The 22,824-nt window shown below is 40.5% G+C and overlaps 1 protein-coding gene across 2 annotated transcripts in view; it reads left to right on the forward strand.

Moving 5' to 3' along the window:
- PTPRT (protein tyrosine phosphatase receptor type T) overlaps positions 1-22,824 on the forward strand; it is a 734,569-nt gene that overhangs the window by 646,364 nt on the left and 65,381 nt on the right. For both annotated transcript variants that reach the window (XM_073309805.2, XM_073309804.2), the window contains 2 exons: positions 3,205-3,234; positions 15,543-15,691. In XM_073309805.2, coding sequence (XP_073165906.1) covers positions 3,205-3,234; positions 15,543-15,691 — 179 coding nt within the window. The remainder of the gene's footprint in view (positions 1-3,204; positions 3,235-15,542; positions 15,692-22,824) is intronic.

Consider the following 22,824-nt stretch of genomic DNA (forward strand, 5'->3'; position numbering starts at 1 on the left):
TCAGCTGGGACTTTCAGCTAGGAGCCCCCTGACTGGGGCACTCCCAGCCCATGGGGGAGATCAGATTTCATAGGGAAGGGCTTATTTCATGGTCTGTGACACATTTTTCACAGCCATGAAATTGGTACTGTCCTAGAGTTGGGGCAATCAGAACAGGACACAGTATTCAAGGTGAGGGCACACCATGGATTAATGTAGTGGTATTGTGATATTTTCAGTCCTATTTTCTTCCCTTTCCTAATAGTTCCTAACATTCTGGTAGCATTTTTGACTTCTGCTTCCCACTGAGCTGAAGTTTTCAGAGAACTATCCACAGTGACTCCAAGAACTCTTTCTTGTGTGGTAACAACTAATTTAGATCCCTTCATTATATGTGTAGTTGGGATTATTTTTTCCAGTGTGCATTATTTTGCACTTATCAATCTTGAATTTCATCTGACATTTTGTTGTCCAGTCACCTACTTTTGTGAGATCTCCTGTAACTCTCCTTAGTTAGCTTTGGATTTAACTATCTTGAATAATTTTGTATCATCTGCAAAGTTTCCTACTTCACTGTATCTTTTAAACAGGACCTTCCCTGTTATCCCATGTCTTCTTAGTTTCTTCAAGAGCCCTTGCTAAGGGATCTTCTCAAAGGCTTTCTAAAAATCCAAGTACACTATAACACCTAGTCAACAACCTCAAAGAATTCTAATAGCTTGGTGAGGCATGACTTCCCTTTACAATAGCCATGCTGACTTTTCCCCAACAAATCATGTTTGTCTCTCAAGTTTCTCTCTGATGTTAGGTTCAAGTAAACTCAGAATCTCATAATGAAACTCAGTGAAAATGGCTACATTTAATTTGATTTATTGTCAAAATCACGTGGAACCCTGAATTTCATGTGATTTCATTATGAAACCATAAATGAGGCCAGATGCGCTTAGCTATGCATTCTAGAGTCACTCAAAAGCTTTGGAAAACTTTGGGATTTTGGCCTGCATTTCAAGTTTTTAATGAGACCTGTTATGAGGCAAAACATGTAGTTTCAATGTAATCATTTTGCACATCTGTAATCAGCTGTACTTCCCCTGAGGAAATCTCTTTGTAGGCAGCAAATTGTACATGAGTGAGAAAATGAAGCAGGTCATATTTGCAACAAGAAAAGGAATACTGTCAAGGTTCCTCCCCCACTCTGAACGCTAGGGTACAGATGTGGGGACCTGCATGAAAACCTCCTAAGCTTATCTTTACCAGCTTAGGTCAAAACTTCCCCAAGGTACAAAATATTCCACCCTTTGTCCTTGGATTGGCCGCTACCACCACCAAACAAATACTGGTTACTGGGGAAGAGCTGTTTGGAAACGTCTTTCCCCCCAAATACTTTCCAAAACCTTGCACCCCACTTCCTGGACAAGGTTTGGTAAAAAGTCTCACCAATTTGCCTAGGTGACTACAGACCCAGACCCTTGGATCTTAAGAACAATGAACAATCCTCCCAACACTTGCACCCCCCCTTTCCTGGGAAATGTTGGATAAAAAGCCTCACCAATTTGCACAGGTGACCACAGACCCAAACCCTTGGATCTGAGAACAATGAAAAAGCATTCAGTTTTCTTACAAGGAGACTTTTAATAGAAATAGGAGTAAATAGAAGTAAAGAAATCCCCTCTGTAAAATCAGGATGGTAGATACCTTACAGGGTAATTAGATTCAAAACATAGAGAATCCCTCTAGGCAAAACCTTAAGTTACAAAAAAGATACACAGACAGAAATAGTTATTCTATTCAGCACAATTCTTTTCTCAGCCATTTAAAGAAATCATAATCTAACACATACCTAGCTAGATTACTTACTAAAAGTTCTAAGACTCCATTCCTGGTCTATCCCCAACAAAAGCAGCATATAGACAGACCCACAGACCCTTTGTTTCTCTCCCTCCTCCCAGCTTTTGAAAGTATCTTGTCTCCTCATTGGTCATTTTGGTCAGGTGCCAGCGAGGTTACCTTTAGCTTCTTAACCCTTTACAGGTGAGAGGAATTTTCCTCTGGCCAGGAGGGATTTTAAAGGGGTTTACCCTTCCCTTTATATTTATGACAAATACCAGATGCATGTGTGGTGGTATGCACAATCTCTGAGCACCAATTACTGTGACTGCATACACAAAATGGGTAATTGTGTATGCAAATTCGACTAATTAACCATGTATATGCCCAGTTACTAGGTTTCCATGTGAAGTCATGGCAATTGTATGTGCAGATTAAACATACAATTGTACTTTAATGTCACATGTCTACATTTGGAAACCTGTCCCAGTATTTGTAGTGGCCGAAACAGCAAAGGTAAAGTTGTATAGTAAGTTGAAGTTTGTGTTCTTTCATCATTCCTTTTCTGTCGTGATTCAGCGTGTCACCTGTGATGATCAACATTTTGTGTTTGTCAAGATGCAGTACAGTACTTTGTGTTGCAGCACATTGTGCCATATCTTGTGGCGTAACCTATGATAAGAAGCTCTCTGCTTCTTCAGTGGGGAAAACCCCTTGTGCTATGCTATACATGTTTGCCATAACGTATTTCCTTGTGATACAATGTATCAAAGTCTTCTGAAGCCTGTCACAGAGAATTTGTAATAGGAAATCCTTAACAATTATCCATGGTTAATTAGTGACATAGAACATGAATGAACAACCATCTACCCACCATCCTTTTGTGCTACCTGAATCAAACAATTTAGAGTTTCATGAGACTTGATTATTCAGTGCTTTGTTTATTCAGACATGTAGATATTCAAAAGATGCACAATATTTACTCATCATCCCATTCTGTTTCATATAATAATATTTAGCTTTTATAAAATGGCTTTCATCCAAAGATCTAAAAGTACTTTACAGAGAGAGGTAAGTATCTTCATCCACATTTTTCAGATGGGGAAATTGAGTTACAGAAAGGTGAACTGCGTTGTCCAAGGGGACATAGCAAGTCAGGGGCAGAACTGGGAACAGAGTCCAAATCTCCTAACCCCAAATCCAACATGCTATCCAGTGGGCCATGCTGTTTCTCAGGAAAAACTTGGGAAAAGAAGCAAGTAACTCAGTATGAGTGATGGCACTGAAATACTGTGTACATTTCAAATAAAGAAGATCTCATATAAGTCTAATTATGGTTTTTTTTCTTCTTCCCCTCTTTTGGACATTTTCTTCATCTGACTGCCCATCAATGTTTAGAAGAAATGCATATTCCTACTCCTATTACTTGTAAGTACCTAGCTGGAGATGACTTTTCTTGAGCATGCTCATTATAGTGGTACTGAGGGGGTGGGGTGTTGTATGTGGTTTTCTCCTTTATCAGTTGCTTTTTTTTTTTTTTTTTACCATTTCACTGATCTTTATTCTGCAAACTGCCTGCATTTTTATTTCTTCATTTTCATACTATTTTTTTCATTGTTTCACGCATTGTACCCACACACGTCTCTTCAGAACAAGTAAGTATTCACAGAAGTGTCAGTGTACAATTACAACTCTCCAAATGCAGGAGTGCAAGTGGAGAAGATCTACATTGTCTCCTTTTTGATAGTTCAGTCCTCTGTATCCAGATTCTTGGAAATTCACATCTAAGAACTATTGGTTGGATTTGCTTTGTCTTGGGCACAAACTACTTTAAAATATAATCAATTTCCCACCTGGCCTACCCTGGTCTTTGTATACATTTCTGATTTAGGGTACCAGGGCCAGACTTTAACCCAGAAAATATTCCAATCTTAAGCCAGACCAGTAACATGCTGGGTTTCAATCGAGATCATTTGATGTTTACATGGTTCAGAGTTTTAATCCAGACTTGCTGCCCAGCCCCAGCAACTACAGTACACATTGAAGTCAGTTGTTAATGCTAGTGAAAATGGTTCATGCACAGGTACCACACATCCAGGGCATGCCTGTGTGGCGGTTATTGCATATGCCAAAGGAGTCTCACTTACACAAACTATTTACCTTCTTTGACTTCAGGGAGAGTTAGTCTCTTTGATAGATGAGCTGAATTTGACCCCCCAAGGGCTATATTCTGCTCTTGGATATTTAGGTGTAAATCCAGAGTAACAACATAGATTTTAGAGCTAATTCAGATGCACACAGGTGTAACTGAGAATAGAATTTGATCCAAAGCACTGAGAATTATGGACATAAATTAAAGGGGGATGGAGGCTGCTTTATCTTACAACTTCCAGCTAGTTTTAGTCCTTGCTACAGCCCCTCCTCCTCACCAGGTAAGTTACTCACTTAGCACACCTTTGGAATGTCAGAAAAGCTCAGGTTGCCTTATTTTGCTGCTTTCACCTATTTATACCCAATTTATGATCAACAGTCTATGAATTTGGCCCATGGTCTTCTATGAAAACTGTACCCTCTTACTCCAGGCTACATATGACAGAAATTTGTCCATTTCATAAATTGAGTTTTACATATTCAGAAATCTGTGGGCCTAACTCTGGGCTCTCCTATGACTGTTTTCATGGCTGATCCATAATGTTGGTTTAAACAGCCAATGGAAGATTACTTCACCACAGGAACAGCGTGGGGGTGACAACACAATCCCTTTGCCATCCTTTCATAATCTCTGAAAAAGGGACATGTCAGGGATGTTTTCAGAAACAGAGGACATTTCAAGAACAGCTTCTGGAATAGCCCCTTGGGCCCATGGTAGCTGGCAAAATTTAGAGCAACTTCAAGGTTGCCCTAACTTGCAGCAAAGGCAGAAACAGGCATCAAGAAGCTGCAAAGATGGCTTAGTCCTTGCACCTCCACCCCCAATTTTCAGCTCCACTAAACAGAGCTTGATGACATCTGAGGATTAAACCTCACATATTAATGTATGGTTGACAGTGTGGCACACAGGAAGTGGGGAGAGAAGTTAGGCTTCTCTCATCCACAGCTCAAATCTGAGAACAGTAGGAATGTCTTGAAGCATCATAGACTATCAAGTCAGCATAGACAGCTGTGTATAGCCTCCTTTTGGGGGGCTTCAACCCCCCTGAATTTCACTTTTGGTTCAAAATGAAACTTGGCCAAAACAAGGTCTTGTTGTTGTTAGTCACCATCATTATTTGAACAGTGCAAAGGGCATGGAGGATACTTTATAGAAAAAGGAAAAAGGCGAGTCTTTCTGTGCCTCAAGGCTCATACAGTTAAGTTTTACCTGGTTTCAGATTTCAAGTTAAAGCCACATGAAAGGGTGAGCTTTGCATGGGTACAGAATAGGATCAAAAATCAACCAAGTTTTGCTCAATACTGAGCTCAGCCTCATACAAATCACAACACGTTTTGACAAATTTAGTATGAATTTCGTATCCGGATCCCAAACTGACCCAGTTTCACCTGTTGTGGGGTTTCATTGCCAATATCCTGCACAGCTCTAGTGAGTTGTGTGGGTTCCAAATAATGGTCTTGTTTTGTGAATTTGAAAAAAAGGGTAGCCCTGCTACTGGATAATCCCTAAACTCACTTCCCTGGATATAGAAGCTGTTGTACTGATAGCACTTTCCAGACTCCAGTAAACCAGAGTTAAGCCCTGGGGATCTTCTTTCTTCCAGCAAAATTCTGCAGAATATCTTGGTGCCACAAACATTCACATTTCTCATGGAAATCCATAGCTCCTTTTTAAAGTGAATAAAATTGTTATGAAAAAAGAAAAGGAGTACTTGTGGCACCTTAGAGACTAACCAATTTATTTGAGCATGAGCTTTCGTGAGCTACAGCTCACTTCATCGGATGCATGCCGTGGAAATGCATCCGATGAAGTGAGCTGTAGCTCACGAAAGCTCATGCTCAAATAAATTGGTTAGTCTCTAAGGTGCCACAAGTACTCCTTTTCTTTTTGCGAATACAGACTAACACGGCTGTTACTCTGAAAATTGTTACGGTATATTTTAATTTTTCTTTTTGGCAAATTATCCAGAAGCATGAAAGCAAGTCTTCGGAGGAATAGGTATGGGCTCCAGGTGGACAAGGACTGCCTGAAAGGACTGCACTTAATTTGACTGACTATTTTACCTCTTGGACAGCTTACAAAGAAAATAGTTTATTTTCAAGTTTAGAGAAAACAAACAAACAGCCATAATTTTTTAAAAATGAAACTGGTTCCTAGTCAAGACCTTGTGTGCCAAGTTTTAAACCTGAAGCAAATGTGAACTGGATGAGTTATCACTCCTGAAAAACAGGTTTTCAAATAAATCTGCTGACAGATCCTTAAACACAACTGCATTGACTGGGCTTCTGAAACATACATTATTTGTGGTTTCCATTTCTCAAATTCACCTCTGTACTTCTTGGAATAATTCTTTTCTTTTTCTTTTAAATCGTTGTTTTAACCCCTCCTCAGCTACTTGCCTGAAGTTTCCTTTCGTTAAGGGCCCAAATCCACAGCCAACCTCATGCTGGGTAGTACTTCCTCACCAGTATAGTCTCCCTGAAGTCACTGAATAACTGCAACTTACTGTGAACTTTTGCAGAATTGGGCCATAAGTGTTGCAATAGCTCTTAAAGTCCAGTCTCTGGCCTTGAATTCTAACAGATCTTATTGCAAACAGCTAAAGCACCTGATTCTGCAAGATGGCCAAATACCTTCTCAATTCCCATTGAAGCCAATGATAGTTGCAGGCGCTCATTCCTTTGCAGAAGGAGCTTTACATGTCATGGAATAGGGTCGTAGTGAGCTGGGGGGAAAGAGTAACAATTAGGAGAATCAGAAACGACACATTTTTTAGGTGTCCTCTTTCTGCATCTGAACATTATTACTCGTTATCTGTTGAGTGCTGACTCGGTGCTCAAATGGGCGCCCTGGGGTAAATTGGGATTTTTGTGTGGCAACACCTCATTGAAAGATCAGACAGGAAAAGTTGAGTGGGAGACTGTATTGTTCTGAAGGGGGGGCCACCTGAGCTAGCGGTTAAACAGAGGTCTCAGAGCAGGAGACCGAGGTCTGTTCTACATTCTGCTACTCTGGGTGATCTTGGAAGATTCACTTTATTTCTCTGTATCTCAATTTTCCCTTCTGTCAAATAGTTAGTTATTGCAGATGCTTTGAGGGCATTGGACACATTGTGCTCTACGAATGGAAAGTAGTATTAATATGATAGGGGAAGGGAAAGATAAAGGGTTGTGAACCCCTGCCTCTTGATGATTGAACCGCTGAATACATCATTGCTACCCACATGATCCAGGCCATATTTCAAAGGAGTTACTCTGGATTTATATTCGTATAAATTAGAAGACGTTGTCTCAAGTTTCTTATAGCGTTGCTAGCTCTGTCACACTGCATATATGTAGTATTTTTTCTGGTCTTGTTAAATATATAATGTACTGTTGTGCTGTTTGTTTTTGAATATATACCATAACATACCTGAGGGCTGTCATGTGGCTTAGTTAACATTGCAGTAGAAGCCCTACATTTTTCATTTCTTTACTTTCTACCGTTTTAGCTAAACAGTCTTAATATTGCATTAATGTCAGTTTTGCATTTAATACCAGGCACTTGCTTTAATCATTTATTCATCATTCAGTAGTTTTCATTGCACAAACATTCATAAAGGTTTTATTTATACCCAAACTAGTGAAAAGAATAAAGGTGTTGATTTTGTTGTGTCTCCTTTCCAGTGATTGTATGTAGTGTGTTACCTAGGTAAGAGCTGCAGGGTGAAATTTGATGGGCAGTGATGTCAGACTTGATGGGAAGTATTTCTTGTGACAGATGCATGCATGTGATAGTATCACCCAGATAGCGTACTTTGTTGTTTTCTGCAGTTAAAGAGAAATTCAGCAGCAGATAAGTAGCTTTCATTTACTCCTGGTTCAGAAAAAGTGCTGAGCACCTTCTGCTGGGGGCTGAGCCCTTTAAACTCCCATTGTAATTTGATATGTAGGGTAATAGTTGCAGTAATTGAGCTAGGAGTGTGGGGGTTTATTTGAAGTCGTGATTCCACTGAAGGTGTTAGGATAAATTTTTACCAACAATTTTGAAAATAGCAGTGTTTATGTGCTGAATTTATTTCCAACTTCTGTGGGGCATGTGGAAAGAATTAAAACAGCAATTGCATTTTTGCATGTATTTGTCTATAACACATGCTCCCACACACATGTATCTCCATGGATTCAGGGATCTGCCTGCACAGGCCAAACTGCAGGATCAGAGTCTTCAGAGAGTAAACCGATTTCCCATTAGTTGCAGGAAGACTGGGGTCATGATTATGCCATCCTAATGAGGGTAAATAAAATGTTTTCCCAGTCAACAGGTGCCCTATTTTATTTATTATTTATTTATTGTGGGATGTTGGTTTTACACCAGCATTTTGTTCTTTCCAATGTTGCTCATGCACTTGACTGTTTTATAAAGTGGATGCCGTTCTGTTTGTAAATACTTTCAGGGAGCCCAGTGACTAAAGAAGTCACTAGGAAATTTGGGCAAGAATCTGATGCAGCATTTGCAAATGACTAATGAATATATTTTTTAAAAAGAGCTAAACCCTGAGATTGTTCTGACTTAGGGCTACATTCTGCCGCCCTTCCTCATGTTGAGTAGTTGAGTAACACTTTATTGTAAGAGTAAAGGTGGCAGAATTGGGCCTGCAGTTTTTATGCAGTCTTTACTCAGGAAAATTCCCAGTAGTATTATTTCACATTTATATTGTGGTAGCACCTAAAGCCAGCATTGGGGTTGAGGCCCACTGTGGTAAACACTATGCTGTGTGGACTCTGTGCAAACACATAATAATGACAGTCCCTTCTCTGGGGAACTTATGAGCAAGTGAGAGTTTTGCCTGAGTAAGGACTAAGTGAGCTTTGAGTAATGTAGGGCCCCCAAAAGTGCATAATAGAAGAATACTGCATATACAAGAACAACTTCTATATATGCTCTAGGGCAAGTATTATCTCTATTCTGTTTGTACAGCACCTTATACAATAGAGTTCTAGACTCGATTTAGGCCCTGGGTCAATACCGTAATATTATTTTTTTGTAAATATTTATAATTTAATAACTGCATTTGTGTAAGTACTGCAATAAATGATGTATGTCCTGCTTATAGTGTAGTGCACACACATATCTATGTTTAATTCACATTATGTGACCTGTTGATGTGTTATCTATTAGACATTGGGACTTTTACATTTCTAATATCCAATGTTTTGCACTTAGGCATTTGGGAGGCAATTTGTTTTTTAGAACGTGTTTTTTTTTCCGGTGGCGAGAGGGTTGAGTGTCCTGGATTTACGTGCACAGATTGAGTAGTTAGATGTTGAGTGCAAATCATGTAAACGAGGCATCTATCTACATGTGAAAGTTCTGTTCTTATATGAAGACTCCACCTTTAAGGTGCATAAATAATCCTCCATGCAAAATTGCAGCAAAAACTTAGAGAAGAGTTTGAGGCTTGTAGTAGGTGGTGGCCCCTTGAGACCACCTTTTGGGTTGCTTCCCTTCTCTGATTCTTGCAAAGTCCTACCCCTGCTCAGGGTATATCTGAGTCTCTCCAAACAAAACAAAAAAAAATTCTTTCGCCTCCTCGAGGTCAGGGAGGATCAAAGGAAAAAGAAGGCACTCAGACTCCTGGGCATTCTCTTGGTCACCCCTTTGGGGCCTGTCTTGTCTGTAGGCCTTTTAGGGTCCTGATCAGGGTTGGAGTCCATCTTTAGACCTCCACCACCCCTATTTTTTAACCTCCATTCTGTGCCTGGTTCGGCAGTCTCTGGGACAACAAAGTCCATGACTGACTCTCTCTTCATTGATCCCACCTTGCAAACAGTTGTCTTGTGGCAGGCTCTCTTTTTTAAAGCTTCTTTCCTCCAGGCAGAGCAAGCCCTGCAGTTCTGTCTGGTGTGTGTTAGCTGAGCCCAAAAGAGCTCATTAGCTTCCTCCTTAAGAGGGTGAGGGCATGCCTCCTCAAAAAGCTCTGCAAAATTGGGATTTGATCCCACAAACACTGATCACTGGGCATGGTGCTTGACTTCAGTGGGGTTACTCATGGTAATAAGCAGAGCGTACCCCTACTTCCATGATCTGGCTTTTAAGCTGGAAATCCTGTGACAAAAATTTTCCTGTGGTATTTCAGCATTTACACTTCTAATCTCCACTAGAAGCTCAAAACGATGGTGAAACCAAACTAACCCTACTTTTCAAATTTCAAAGTTCAGTTTGAGTCTGGATCAAGACTAACAGGGAGGTTCTCAGTTTACTATAACCATGTTATACCGTTATATATAACCATGTTATATATACTATAACTGTTATACCAAATTGGACCATCCCCAGTGTCCATCCATTTTGTTCAGGGCAGATAATTTCATTCTGCCTGGTTGTTCCACCTTTGAGTGTTATTCCTGTCTCACCTCCCCACCATGTAGAGTGCCCACGCACAAGTTTTGTCCCATATTTTTTAAACAAATCCTCTCTCCTGAACCTGAAAGAGCAGCCTGATAAACTGCCTCTGTGGATTTTTGTTTTCTTCTTGGCACATTTTCCTTGCACTTAAAAGTAAAGCAGCCATTAATTCCTCCTTATTGACACTTTGACATTTCAATCACTTCATCACATGTTGATTGTATCAGTCTTTTCCTCCAAGTATCTGTCCAGTTTTTTTTTTTCCCTTTTCAACTGCATAATGCATGAGACAAAAAGCTTCTTCTCAATGCCTAGTGACAGACTGTGCAGTTTGATGCTGGTTGCACATTCTCAACAGCCTGCGGTCCAACCATGATTGACACTAATGCGCTGATAGAATTTCATCTGGATGTTCCAGCGGTTGTGCAGATGGGAAGCTGGTCAGTGAGGAGAGCAGGTGCTTTGTCACTGATAGGACCTGTCAGTGGTTCAGGGAGATCATTTCAAGAGCTCTGTATTTAGAATCAGAGCATTTTCAGATAAACACTTTTACAGTTGCAAAGACATCTTGACATATTGGCAGATAAATCACTACCCAGCTGTTAGTTAAGTTACATCCCTCACACTTTAGCGTGTGCTAAAATCATTTGATGTTTTGTAATTCTTGTATTCATTGACTTTGGAGGATAGAGCTAACACTCAAAAGGAGCTTGAGAAATTGGAGAACTGGGCTATAGACAATAAAATGAAATCCAACAGAGACAAATGTAAGGTGCTACACTTCGGGAAGGCAAACCAAATGAACAAATACAGAATGGGAGATAACTGGCTTGGCGGCAGCACTCCTCAGAAGGATCTTGGAGTTGTGGTGGATCACATCCTCCACATGAGTCAACAATGCGATGCTGTTGCAAAAAAAGCAAATGCAATTTTGGGATGCATTAATAGAGGCATAGCGGGTAAGTCACTGGAGGCTCTGGGTAGTCCTCAGCCAGAGAACTGTGTCCAATTTTGGTCACCAACGTATAAAAAGAATGTAGAAAAACTGTAAAGAATCCAGAGGTGAGCGACAAAGATGATCAGAGGGATGCAATGCCAGGTCTATGAGCAAAGGCTGAAGGAACAGGGTATCTTTAATTTGGAAAAGAGGAGATTAATGGGGGACATGACAGTAGTCCTCAAATACTTGAAAGGCTGCCATAAAAAAAGGAGAAAAATTGTTTTCTCTTGCCACAGAGGGCAGGACAAGAGGCAATGGGTTCAAGCTACAGCAGAGCAAATTTAGATTAAATCTCAGGAAAAACTTCCTAACTGTAAGAACAGTAGGACAATGGAACAAATTGCCTCAGGAAGTCATGGAAGCTCTTTCACTGGAGGTTTTCAAAAGGAGGTTGGGTAGCCATCTGTCTTGGATGCTTTAGACACAACAAATCCTGCATCTTGGCAGAGGGTTAGACTAGGTGACCCTTGTGGGCCCCTCTAACCCTATATGATTCTCTTGTTCTAATTGCAGTGATAGTGAGGACTGACTAGGTCTATTCTCGAGCTGCTATTCTGTCCAGACACACAACTGAGAAAGAAGGGGAGGTGGCAACAAGGAGCCCCTCGAAAGCTTAGCTCCAAAATCCTCAAAAGAGAACATCTCTCTCTCCTTCCCCTCTCTTCATTTGTTCTGTGAATTTTGTGCTTTTGATTGGGGGGGGGAGCCTATGATCCCCTTGTAAGAGCAATACCCCGCAATATGATGTAATATGCAATTGGCTTCCTTCGAGGAGAGGCTGCCATTTCCTTGTTCTGCTTCTGTGACTTAAGCTAGGTTGGGAACACTAAATATATACCATCCTTTTCTTTCAACTGCTCAAGCCATTGTTTTAGGGCCTTCTGTGTCTCCTACACGACAATGTAGAATTGCTTTACATAGGGCTTCCATCAGCATTCCTTGGGGACCCTAGTTTCCTTTCTGCACAGACCATTCAGAAACACTATTGTTCATTCACTGAAAAGGAAAACAAGTTTGCCAGTTCCAACTCTTTGTAGCTTATTGGCCTGTCTCAAAAGACATCTAGCAGTGGGACTTCTAGGCAATTATTGCCAGGAAGAATTTAATCTGGAATTAATAAGGAATTCTTGCCCTTGTTGACTCACCATTTTTAAGCTTCAATAATGGGAATCGGTAATGGTTCACCCCAGTAGTCCAGAGTGCTTGTTATTAAAGACTTATGTATTTGGGATTAGTGTTTCCCACTGAGAAATCATAGTTCCTGTTGCCAAACAACTCTCATAGCCACACACTATAATTAGCAAATCCAAAGGATTAACATAACTCCATACTAGGGTTAATAAATCATAAGGTTAATGTTGCTACAGATAGGGTATAGCAGAGTATAGGGTAACATGGTAAATAAAAACAGAGGGTTCACATGCCCACATACTACAATTAGTAAATCCGGCTGTGTGTTAGCATTGACCTATATCACAATAGGCCCAGCTTTTAATTTCATTAATTATCAAGATATGAGCTTCCTCATAACAGAGCACTGTATTACTATTTTTCAAGTTACTGTAGAGTGCTTACTGTAAGTGAGAGACTTTATTGAAAGAGTTTGATAGAGCTGGGAAGATAGACAACCTGGGTTGATCTGGTTCTGCCACAGGCTTGTTGAGTGATGTTGGGCAAGTCATGCAACCTCTGTGCCTCAGTTTCTCACTTCTATAAAATGAAGATCTATGCATCACACAGGTGCTGTGAGGCTTTATTGCAGTAAGTGCTTTGCCACTGTGCAGATGACCCAACCAGGCATATCATTAAAGTTTGAACCCAGGACCTCTAAATGTAAAAGGCTGATTCTCTACTGCGTGAGCTAAAGGAGGAAGTATTAGCTTGTAGCCATAGTAGCAAAGTCTTTGATGTGGTCCAACCACTGGAGGAAGACAGACACAGTTTTCCCTTGTGTAATCTAAGAACATACTAAATTGCATTAGTCTATGATTGAGCAAAAGTGAAACAAATGATTATGTGATGTACACATTTAAAGAATGAAAAATATATTTTTTTCTCGCTAAGAGGGAGCGATGCTCTTTGTCTAAAACTAGACCTCAACTGGGGAAAAAAATCTGTAAATAAACCCCCCCACATCTTGATTATTTTATTGTATTGAAAGAGTTACCGGGGTCAGATTGAAGTTTTTCACTACAACCAACATTGTCAATGGTTTGTTGTTTTGATTGTACACCACGTGAATAATTACAAAAAAAATCCAAGGAGCTGGCATGAATTTCACAATCCAAAATGTATTCAAAAGTTTGCATTGACGTTTTTCACATAAATGAAGCTATCCTGGATTGGGCTGCATAGATGTCTTGAGGGTTATAGGTTTCAGAGGAACAGCCGTGTTAGTCTGTATTCGCAAAAAGAAAAGGAGTACTTGTGGCACCTTAGAGACTAACCAATTTATTTGAGCATGAGCTTTCGTGAGCTACAGCTCACTTCATCAGATGAAGTGAGCTGTAGCTCACGAAAGCTCATGCTCAAATAAATTGGTTAGTCTCTAAGGTGCCACAAGTACTCCTTTTCTTTTTGAGGGTTATAGTTTCCCAGATCTAGGTTTTAGTGTCACTCCCATCCTCTCCCTGCACATGAGTTTTTTAACTGGTCAGCACAGCATAGACTCACGTGAGAGTCTTGAGCATTTGTGATCTCTTAGTGCAGTAAATGCCACTCAAACTTTATTCCCTGTGAAATAAACACAGCTAATTGAAACATGTAGCAGAAGATATGGTTCTAGGAGTCAAATGAATGCCCACATCTTGAATACTGTGTGCAGATGTGGTTGCCCCATCTCAAAAAAGATATATTGGAATTGGAAAAGGTTCAGAAAAGGGCAACAAAAATTATTAGGGATATGGAACGGCTTCCATATGAGGGGAGATTAATAAGACTGGGACTTTTCAGCTTGGAAAATAGATGGCTAAGGGGAGATATGATTGAGGTCTATAAAATCATGACTGGTGTGGAGAAAGTAGATAAGGAAGTGTTGTTTACTCCTTCTCATATCACAAGAACTAGGGGTCACCAAATGAAATTAATAGGCAGCAGGTTTAAAAACAAATAAAAGGAAGTATTTCTTCACACAACGCACAATCAACCTGTGGAACTCCTTGCCAGAGGATGTTGTGAAGGCCAAGATCATAACAGGTTTCAAAAAAGAACTAGATAAATTCATGGAGGATAGGTCCATCAGTGGCTATTAGCCAGGATGGGCAGGAATGGTGTCCGTAGCCTCTGTTTGCCAGAAGCTGGGAATGAGCGACAGGGGATGGATCACTAGATGATTACCTGTTCTGTTCATTGCCTCTGGGGCACCTGGCACTGGCCATTGTCGGAAGACAGTATACTGAGCTAGATGGACCTTTGGTCTGATCCAGTAGGGCCATTCTTATATTCTTATGGGTTTGTCACTGAGTGTTCAGAGCTGGCGCTTGTTCACTTTATGCCAGTAGCTTGGTCATCTCCTTGGTCTTAGAAAAGATACAGACACTATGGTACCATAGACGTAGCTGGAGACAGTGATTTTTAAAATGTCTTCTACCTCTCACAGGTCACATTATTTAATGTCTGTCTTGTCCTGAGCCCATTTCAGGTGGGTACTTAAGTCCAGTTCAGGTTCCTTTCCTCACTATTCTACCTGCACAAAGAAACTCCTCCTCTGCCTATCGGGCACTAATGTGGACTTCATGTTAAGTCCCACTTTTCAGTGGGGACAGTCAAAGGGAAATTCCAGACTGGATTTAGGTGCCCACCTAATATGGATTCTGGCAACCCCCTGTCCCCATATGGAACTGCACAAACCATTGCCCCATTTTGATGCCTTTTGTTCTTCCTTGAAAGACTGACATCAGTTCCAGAGGTGGTATTAGATTGCCCTTGTAACTATATTGTTGGTTTGAGTAAGATCAGTCTCTCCTTTGCTAATGTTTACTATGGGATGTGTTGTATGTAGTTTCAAAGGCTTAGGTCTCTGCATTTATCACACTCCCTTCAGCTATTTTAAAGCTGAATCTTTCACTTTCTTGCCCTTTGCAATGAGTCCTGTATGTCAGTCCAAGAAGAAAAGTTAAAAAGGATATTTTTTTCTCTTTTGCTTTGATGTTAATGAAAGAAACTGACCATGATTTCTCCCCTCTTCAAAACACCTTAAAGGAAACTAGCGAAGAAGCAGAAGGAGACTCAAAGCAGCACTCAGAGAGAGATGGGTCCCGTTGCTACTTCAGACAAGAACACCACCAAACTCAGTGCAGTTCACAACGAAGAAGCTTTTTCTTCCAGCTGTCAAGATGTTAATGGATTCAGTAAGTTTAACTTGCTTGCAATGGATACCTCCCTTTTTGAGAGCTGTAGATACTTAAAAGGATCTATTTCCATGGGCACAAGATGTAAGTATTAGAAATGAAAAGGGTACAGTTAATGGCAGGAGTGCTTCTAGAAAGAGGTCTGACACTCCAGTCTGAGATTTCTCTGTAACTGCCCCAAGTTAAATGCCAGACAGGTGGAGAGGACTCCCTCCAACTCTAAATCTACTTGGAAGAATTTACAAGAGATGTTTAAATAATTATATCACATGATGGATAAGGGGAATGGCTGTTTGGTCTAGTGGAATAATTCTTGCTCATGTTGGGATATTGAGATCAAATCCCCAAGTAGACCTCTGAGAGTGAAACAGTTTTTGCTGCACTAAATTGTTACTGGAGAAAGGCTGATCTTGAAGCTAAGGAAAAGAGTTGGGACTAAGGAGGTCTGGGTTTTGCTCTCTTTTCCTCATTCCATTCCTCATAAGTGTGCAGTAAACTTTAGTTAGTTGATGTTAGTAAATCGTGCTGAGCCATTTAGATGGAAAGCTCTATATAGATGCAAAGCATGATAAGCAAACACTTTTCAGAAGCAATGGTTGCAGATGAAACCATAGCATGTCCAAAAACTCTTGTTCTTAAATTCGTTTTCAAGTTTTGTGTTAGGAATGTCATTTAAAATCTTTGACCTTTGGCCTATTAGTTTGAATAGGGTCCAGTTTGGGTACCAACCAGCCACTGAAACTGTCTGATAATTCTTCAGTAACCTTAGTGGAATGTTTTAGTGGTCTCCCTCTAGTTTTTACAGAACAAGTGACCACATTACCAACAACAACAAAAAGACTATGTTTGACACTCTTTTTTGCAGTCTCAGACTGAACAGGCTGGAAAGACAATTACTCTTTCACCCACAACTGTGGTCTCTCCAGGTCAGGTCATATTTGCCTGCATTACCACTGTCTGCAATATACCTGCAATAAATAGAGGACTTCAGACTCCAAAGCTGGCAATGCAGTGCTTCTCCAATACTAATATTCACTTGAGTGTATGACCTGATTTCTCAAAGAAGATGACTACCTCTATCTTACACTGAAGTCAAAGGGTCCTGATGGAGCTGAGCATCTTCGTAAATCAGGCAAGGAGAGGATATCTTGGTGATAGCCATCTTAGTAAGATGGATAGTAGGGCTGTCAATTGCAGTTAACTCACATGATTAACTCAAAAATTAATCATGATTTAAAAAATTATTTGTAATTAATTGCAGTTTTAATCACTCTGTTAAACAATAGAATACCAATTGAAATTTATTAAATATTACGGATGTTTTTCTACGTTAAATATATATTGTATTCTATGTTGTAGTTGAAATAAAAGTGTATATTTTTATGACAAATATTTGCACTGTAAAAATGATAAACAAAAGAAATAGCATTTTTCAATTCACCTCATACAAGTACCGTAGTGCATTCTCTTTGTTGTGAAAGTGAAACTTACAAATGTAGATTTTTTTTTTACATAACTGCACTCAAAAACAAAACAATGTAAAATTTTAGAATCTACAAGTCCACCCAGTCCTAATTCTTGTTCGGCCAATCGCTAAGACAAACAAGTTTGTTTACATTTACAGGAGATAATGCTACCCTCTTCTTATTTACAATGTCACCAGAAAGTGAGAACAGGCATTTGCACTTTTGTATACTGGCATTGAAAGGTATTTAAGTGCCAGATATGCTAAACATTTGTATGCCCCTTCATGCTTCAGCCATCATTCCAGAGGACATGTTTCCATGCTGATGACACTCGTGAAAAAATAATGTGTTATTTAAGTTTGTGACTGAACTCCTCGGAGGAGAATTGTATGTCCCCTACTCTGTTTTACCGGCATTCTGCCATACAGTTCATGTTATAGCAGTCTCGGATGATGACCCAGCACATGTTCATTTTAAGAACACATTCACTGTATGTCTGACAAAATGTAAAGAAGGTATCAATGTAAGATTTCTAAACATAGCTACAGCACTTGACCCAAGATTTAAGAATCTGAAGTGCCTCCCAAAATCTGAGAGGGATGAGGGGTGGAGCACGCTTTCAGAAGTCTTAAAAGAGTAACACTCCAATGCGGAAACTACAGAACCCGAACAACCAAAAAAGAAAATCAACTTTGTGCTGGTGGCATCTGACTCAGATGATGAAAATGAACATGCATTGGTCCGCATTTGCTTTGGATTGTTATTGAGCAGAACCCGTCATCAGCATGGACGCATGTCCCCTGGAATGATGGTTGAAGCATGAAGGCTACAACATTGCCATGAGAACGCCTGTTCTCACATTCAGGTGACATTGTAAATAAGAAGCGGGCAGCATTATCTCCTGTAAATGTAAATAAATTTGTTTGTCTGAGTGATTGGCTGAACAAGAAATAGGACTGAGTGGACTTGCAGTCTCTAAATTTTACATTGTTTTATTTTTGAATGCAGTTTTTTTGGTACATAATTCTACATTTGTAAGTTAAACTTTCATGGTAAAGAGATTGCACTACAGGACATGTATTAGGTGAATTGGAAAATACAGTTTCTTTTGTTTTTTTACAGTGCAAAACTTGTAATAAAAAATAACTGTAAACTATAAAGTATATTTTGTATTCTGTATTATAATTGAAATCAATATATTTGAAAATATAGAAAACATCCACAAATATTTAAATAAATGGTATTCTGTTATTATTTAACCGTGCAATTAATCATGATCAGTTTTTTAAATAGTGTGATTAATCATGATTAATTTTTTAATTGCTTGACAACCCTAATGGATAGTATACAAATATTGGAAATTTACCAGTTTTTAGTGCTTTCCCCTCAGTTGTGAATCTTAAAACCTATTTCTGGCCAGTAAATGAAATATGGTAAGAATTGAGTCTGTAATATGGTCTCATCACTTTTGGGTATTTTGAAAAAAACAATTAAAACTGCAGAATCATTCATCTGTAGAAGTGGCTATAGAGAATGCACTGTGATTAATTTTGCAAAGAGCGTTCTTAAAGATTTTTATCACTTACAATCACTGAGTCCTCGACTTGTCTGACATCATTGCAAGTTTAGCCAATACCTACTCTTTGGCACAGTTCCATGTAAATATTGAGCTGGATTTTTTCAGAACCATCAGAAATAATTATCAGTAAGGGTTCATAATCTCTCAACACTCTTTTTCGCCAAGTTCAGGATGCTGAGGCATCCTGGCTGGTTGATACAGATGTAATTTGTGTCCTGTGTAGTTGAGTACCCATGCTAAAATAGGTAATTTATGGTTCTGGCTCAGATAACATGGATGAGAAAAAAAATCCTCCTTTCAAAAATTGGCGTAGAAGTTAATACTTAAAGACACCTGTAGAGGCCTGTACTAAATCATGCTATTTTGAAGCAGCACAAATAGGATTACGTTGCCACCTTTCCAATAACTAATAGGTTTCAAAACATTGCATGTCTGAAATTTGAGAGCTTCAGTCTTTTGTACCCACTCTCTCATGCCCCCAAAGACATTTTTCCCCTCTTTTGCCTAACACAAAAAGGAGCGGCTACTAAAACTCTATGGTAGGTAGCCACCCAGCTTGTTTGGGTCAGCCCTGCCCAACAGTGTATGTTCAAAATGAAAGGTGGGGACTTGATTTGCCGAAGAGGACACAAAAGTTTCCACCCCATAGACTGTGAAGCCAGGGGGCCCCCCAGGGCGCTGGCCCAACATTTTTTGGCCTGCCACAGCCCAGATGGAGGCAGGTGATCTGGCAGCAACAGGAAGGGGTGGGACAGGGCAAGGCATTGTTGGGGAAGGGCCTCACCTGCACACTGAAGCAACAGCTGACAGGCCAGAGAGAGAAGACAGGCCAGCTCCACAGGACAGGAGCTGCTGCAGGGGGAGTACAGGGCGGGCTTGCTATCCAACCCCCTGTGAGGCAACACCTGACCCCTTCTCGGGGATGGGGCCTCCCAACCCATGGAGACAGCACCCAACCAACCTCGAGGGCAAGAGCTGGCACCCCCCATATCAGAGCCTTGGGGGGCAGGACCCTTCCCCATGTGGCCCTCCCACTTTAAATGGCACTCCCTTGGTTCACCCACCAATGTGTTCCTTCACCTTTTGCCTCGGGAGGAAGAACATTTCTATGCACAGTTCCACTAATGGAGCATGTAAATGGGTAGTTAGGTTTGCAATTGTCCCATCTGTGCCTGCAAATGTGGGGTTTTGTAGATTTGGGGAATGGTGGAGACAGCTGGGCGAGCGTTTCTGCTCTTTTCTCCTCCTACCTTTAGCCCCAAGTGTCCACCTGAACTTTGCTTTTGCTTTTGTCAGTTTAAACCTGGTCCTTAATATTCTTTTGATGATCATAGAGAAAAAAAAGTCTTATTAAATTAAATCCATCCCTACCGAACAGCAGGATAGCAACCCACTGGACGTGTCCAATATTAAACTGATCCAACTCTGTAACTTAGCCAGCTGCGCCTCCACTCCAGCATCCGTGCCGCCACACTCTTTTGCCATTACATAGACGTCACAGTGGATTGTCACAACATATCCTGATGCATTTTCCTTAGCAACCCTGGCATTTCACACAGCAGCAAAGCAGCGACTTGCTTTTTGAATGCAAGTTTGTATTTGAGGGGGTGCCACCTGATTCAGCCGAACATAGCCGTGCTCCTCAGCAAAGGTACATTTGGCGTAACTTCATTTCTTGGGCTCATCTTCCATCATTCTGTAGAAATGCACATCTCCCAACACCAAGTCTCAGTGCTCTAGATACAAGTGTTTTTAAAGCTCCCAGATGAAACGTAGGAAAGTGGGTTCTACCTTTAAAGTATCAACTTCATACATGAGCGAGAAAGTGGATTTCCTTAAGTTTATATCTTCTTGGGGTGAAACTTAGCCCTGTGCAAGAGGCCAACATAAGCCCTATGCACTGGTTAGTAGCACATGATCCCCAAGCGAGGAGACAGGTCAGCTCCACAGGACAGGTGCTAGCCGTCTGGACAGGGCTGAATTTTGCCTTGGACAGGGATGTTTTATGTACCCTTGTTATCAAGAATATTTATGTTTCAGTAAGGGCTGTCTCTGGTGGGCTGGAAGAGACAGTGCAGGATCTGCTGAAAGAGCAGCAGAAGATGGGCTATTAGATTGCTTACTCCTTTTATTGTTGTTGTTTAACCATACAGCCCTTATGCGGGTGTAACCCCTGTTGAAATTAATGGGATGTTTAACTAGGTAAGGGCTTAGAGAATTGACCTGTTTACTCAGCCCCATAGGAGAGCATTAATAAACCTTTGTTGAAAGAAAAAACACAACAGGCTGGGCTGACTGTAGTATTATTCCACCTGTTCCAGGTTTATATTGGAATAATACAGAGTTGATTCAGGCCATTCATCTTCTATTTATTGTCCAAATGTGTAAAGGAAAGTTTTATGCTAATCCCAGGGAAAGTAACTGATTGAGTCTGTTTATTTTGAGACTGCTCCTTAGTATGAAAGATCATCTTGAAAGTGCCATTTCCCTCTGTGAGACACAGCACAAGGTATCAGCTCAGTGCAGGAGTCCTGCTGAAAAGAAGTGACAAGGAAGAACAGACATGGTGGGAGCTAAAATTATCCCCTAGCATCTGTGAAGTGTCCAACAAGGTGCACACTGGGTTATACTGAGGGGGTATCTCATATAGTCTGGCAGTCCCATCAACGTGACAGGGCAGGCAGCACATCATCTGAACAATGAGACACTAATAATATGTCCTTCACAAAGGCACCACTTTTCTGACACCACAATGAAGGAATGTCACAGTAGCATAGATAATGCAGGGCTGGTCCAGAGGTGAGTGCTGCATCACCAGGGCAACCAGCTGGGCCTAGACATAGAAGGATTAGATGACTAAAAAATGAGGTATTTGTGTAAAGGCTAACAGTTTAAGGTTTGTTTAACTATTCAAGCATCTAATTTAGGGAGCAAAGTGGCATTCAGTTGAATATCCAGGTTTTGAAACCTATACATCACCCACAAGGAGCATGTAGAAGTACAAAGTGAGAAGCAATGAGCAGGATGGGAAGCACAGTGGAACCCTGTCTTGCGTTAATGAGCTCTGGTGCGGTCATAAAATTATCCTGTCTAATAGCAAGAGCAAGGCCATGAAAGGAGCGTATAGGTAAGTGCCTCAGAGGATGTAAAGGGTTATCTTTCATCCCATGTCTAGTCAGACATGCTTATTCTCTGCTCACACCTCACTTATGTTTTTCCTTTGTGCACTTATAAGGAAGCACACCCAAGGGGACTTGAGACTTACTGGCACTTGAAGTAGATCTAATTCTTATTTGTGCCCATGTGCAACTTCTACTTCCGGTTGGGTGCATCCTGCTGCACATAACACAGTGACTTATAGGATAATGGAAATTATTTAAAACAAATAAATAAAGCTATGTGTCATCAAAACCATCAAGTAAACAGAGAAGAATATCCAGAATGAAGGGGTGCTGGCAAGTTTGAGTAAGCCACAATATCAGCTGCCTTTGAATTATTCCTAAACATTCTCTGCAAAATTCATGTCATATTTTGGGACAAGATTAACAAAGATCTCTAAAGTGGATGTGAAACTGACCCCTGTCTAATGACCCAGTACAAGGCACATGCACCACGTTAGAGGGCTTAAACAGGATGTGGGTGGTGCATATGCTTTGTGCTGACCCTCTGCATTGGGTTGAAATTCATCTGAATGAGCTTCATGCAATACGTACATATCAGTTGTGCCTGTAAAACCCTGTTTCACTGAACATAAATGAATAAAAGTATTTGTTAAATTTACTTAAAATATTTATACGGCTTCTATCTGTAGGTATCTAAGTACCTTATGCTGAACTAATGCAAAGGCAGTGTGATCCAGTGATTTCATGTAGGCTCCTGGATCTTAGAAAACTTGCATTCTACGCCCCAGTTTGCTACTGACTTGCTGTGTGGTCTTAAGAAAATCACATAACCTTTCTACACCTCAGTTTCCCTTCTGTAGAAGTGAATGCTTCCCAGTTAACACAACACATGAGGATGAATAGGGGTAGCAAAATACAACAGCCAGACAGCAGGGAAGGAGTCCCAAAAAAGAGGCATGCATTATA

The sequence above is a fragment of the Lepidochelys kempii genome, chromosome 13, assembly GCF_965140285.1.
Source record: "Lepidochelys kempii isolate rLepKem1 chromosome 13, rLepKem1.hap1, whole genome shotgun sequence".
NCBI lineage: Eukaryota > Metazoa > Chordata > Testudines > Cheloniidae > Lepidochelys > Lepidochelys kempii.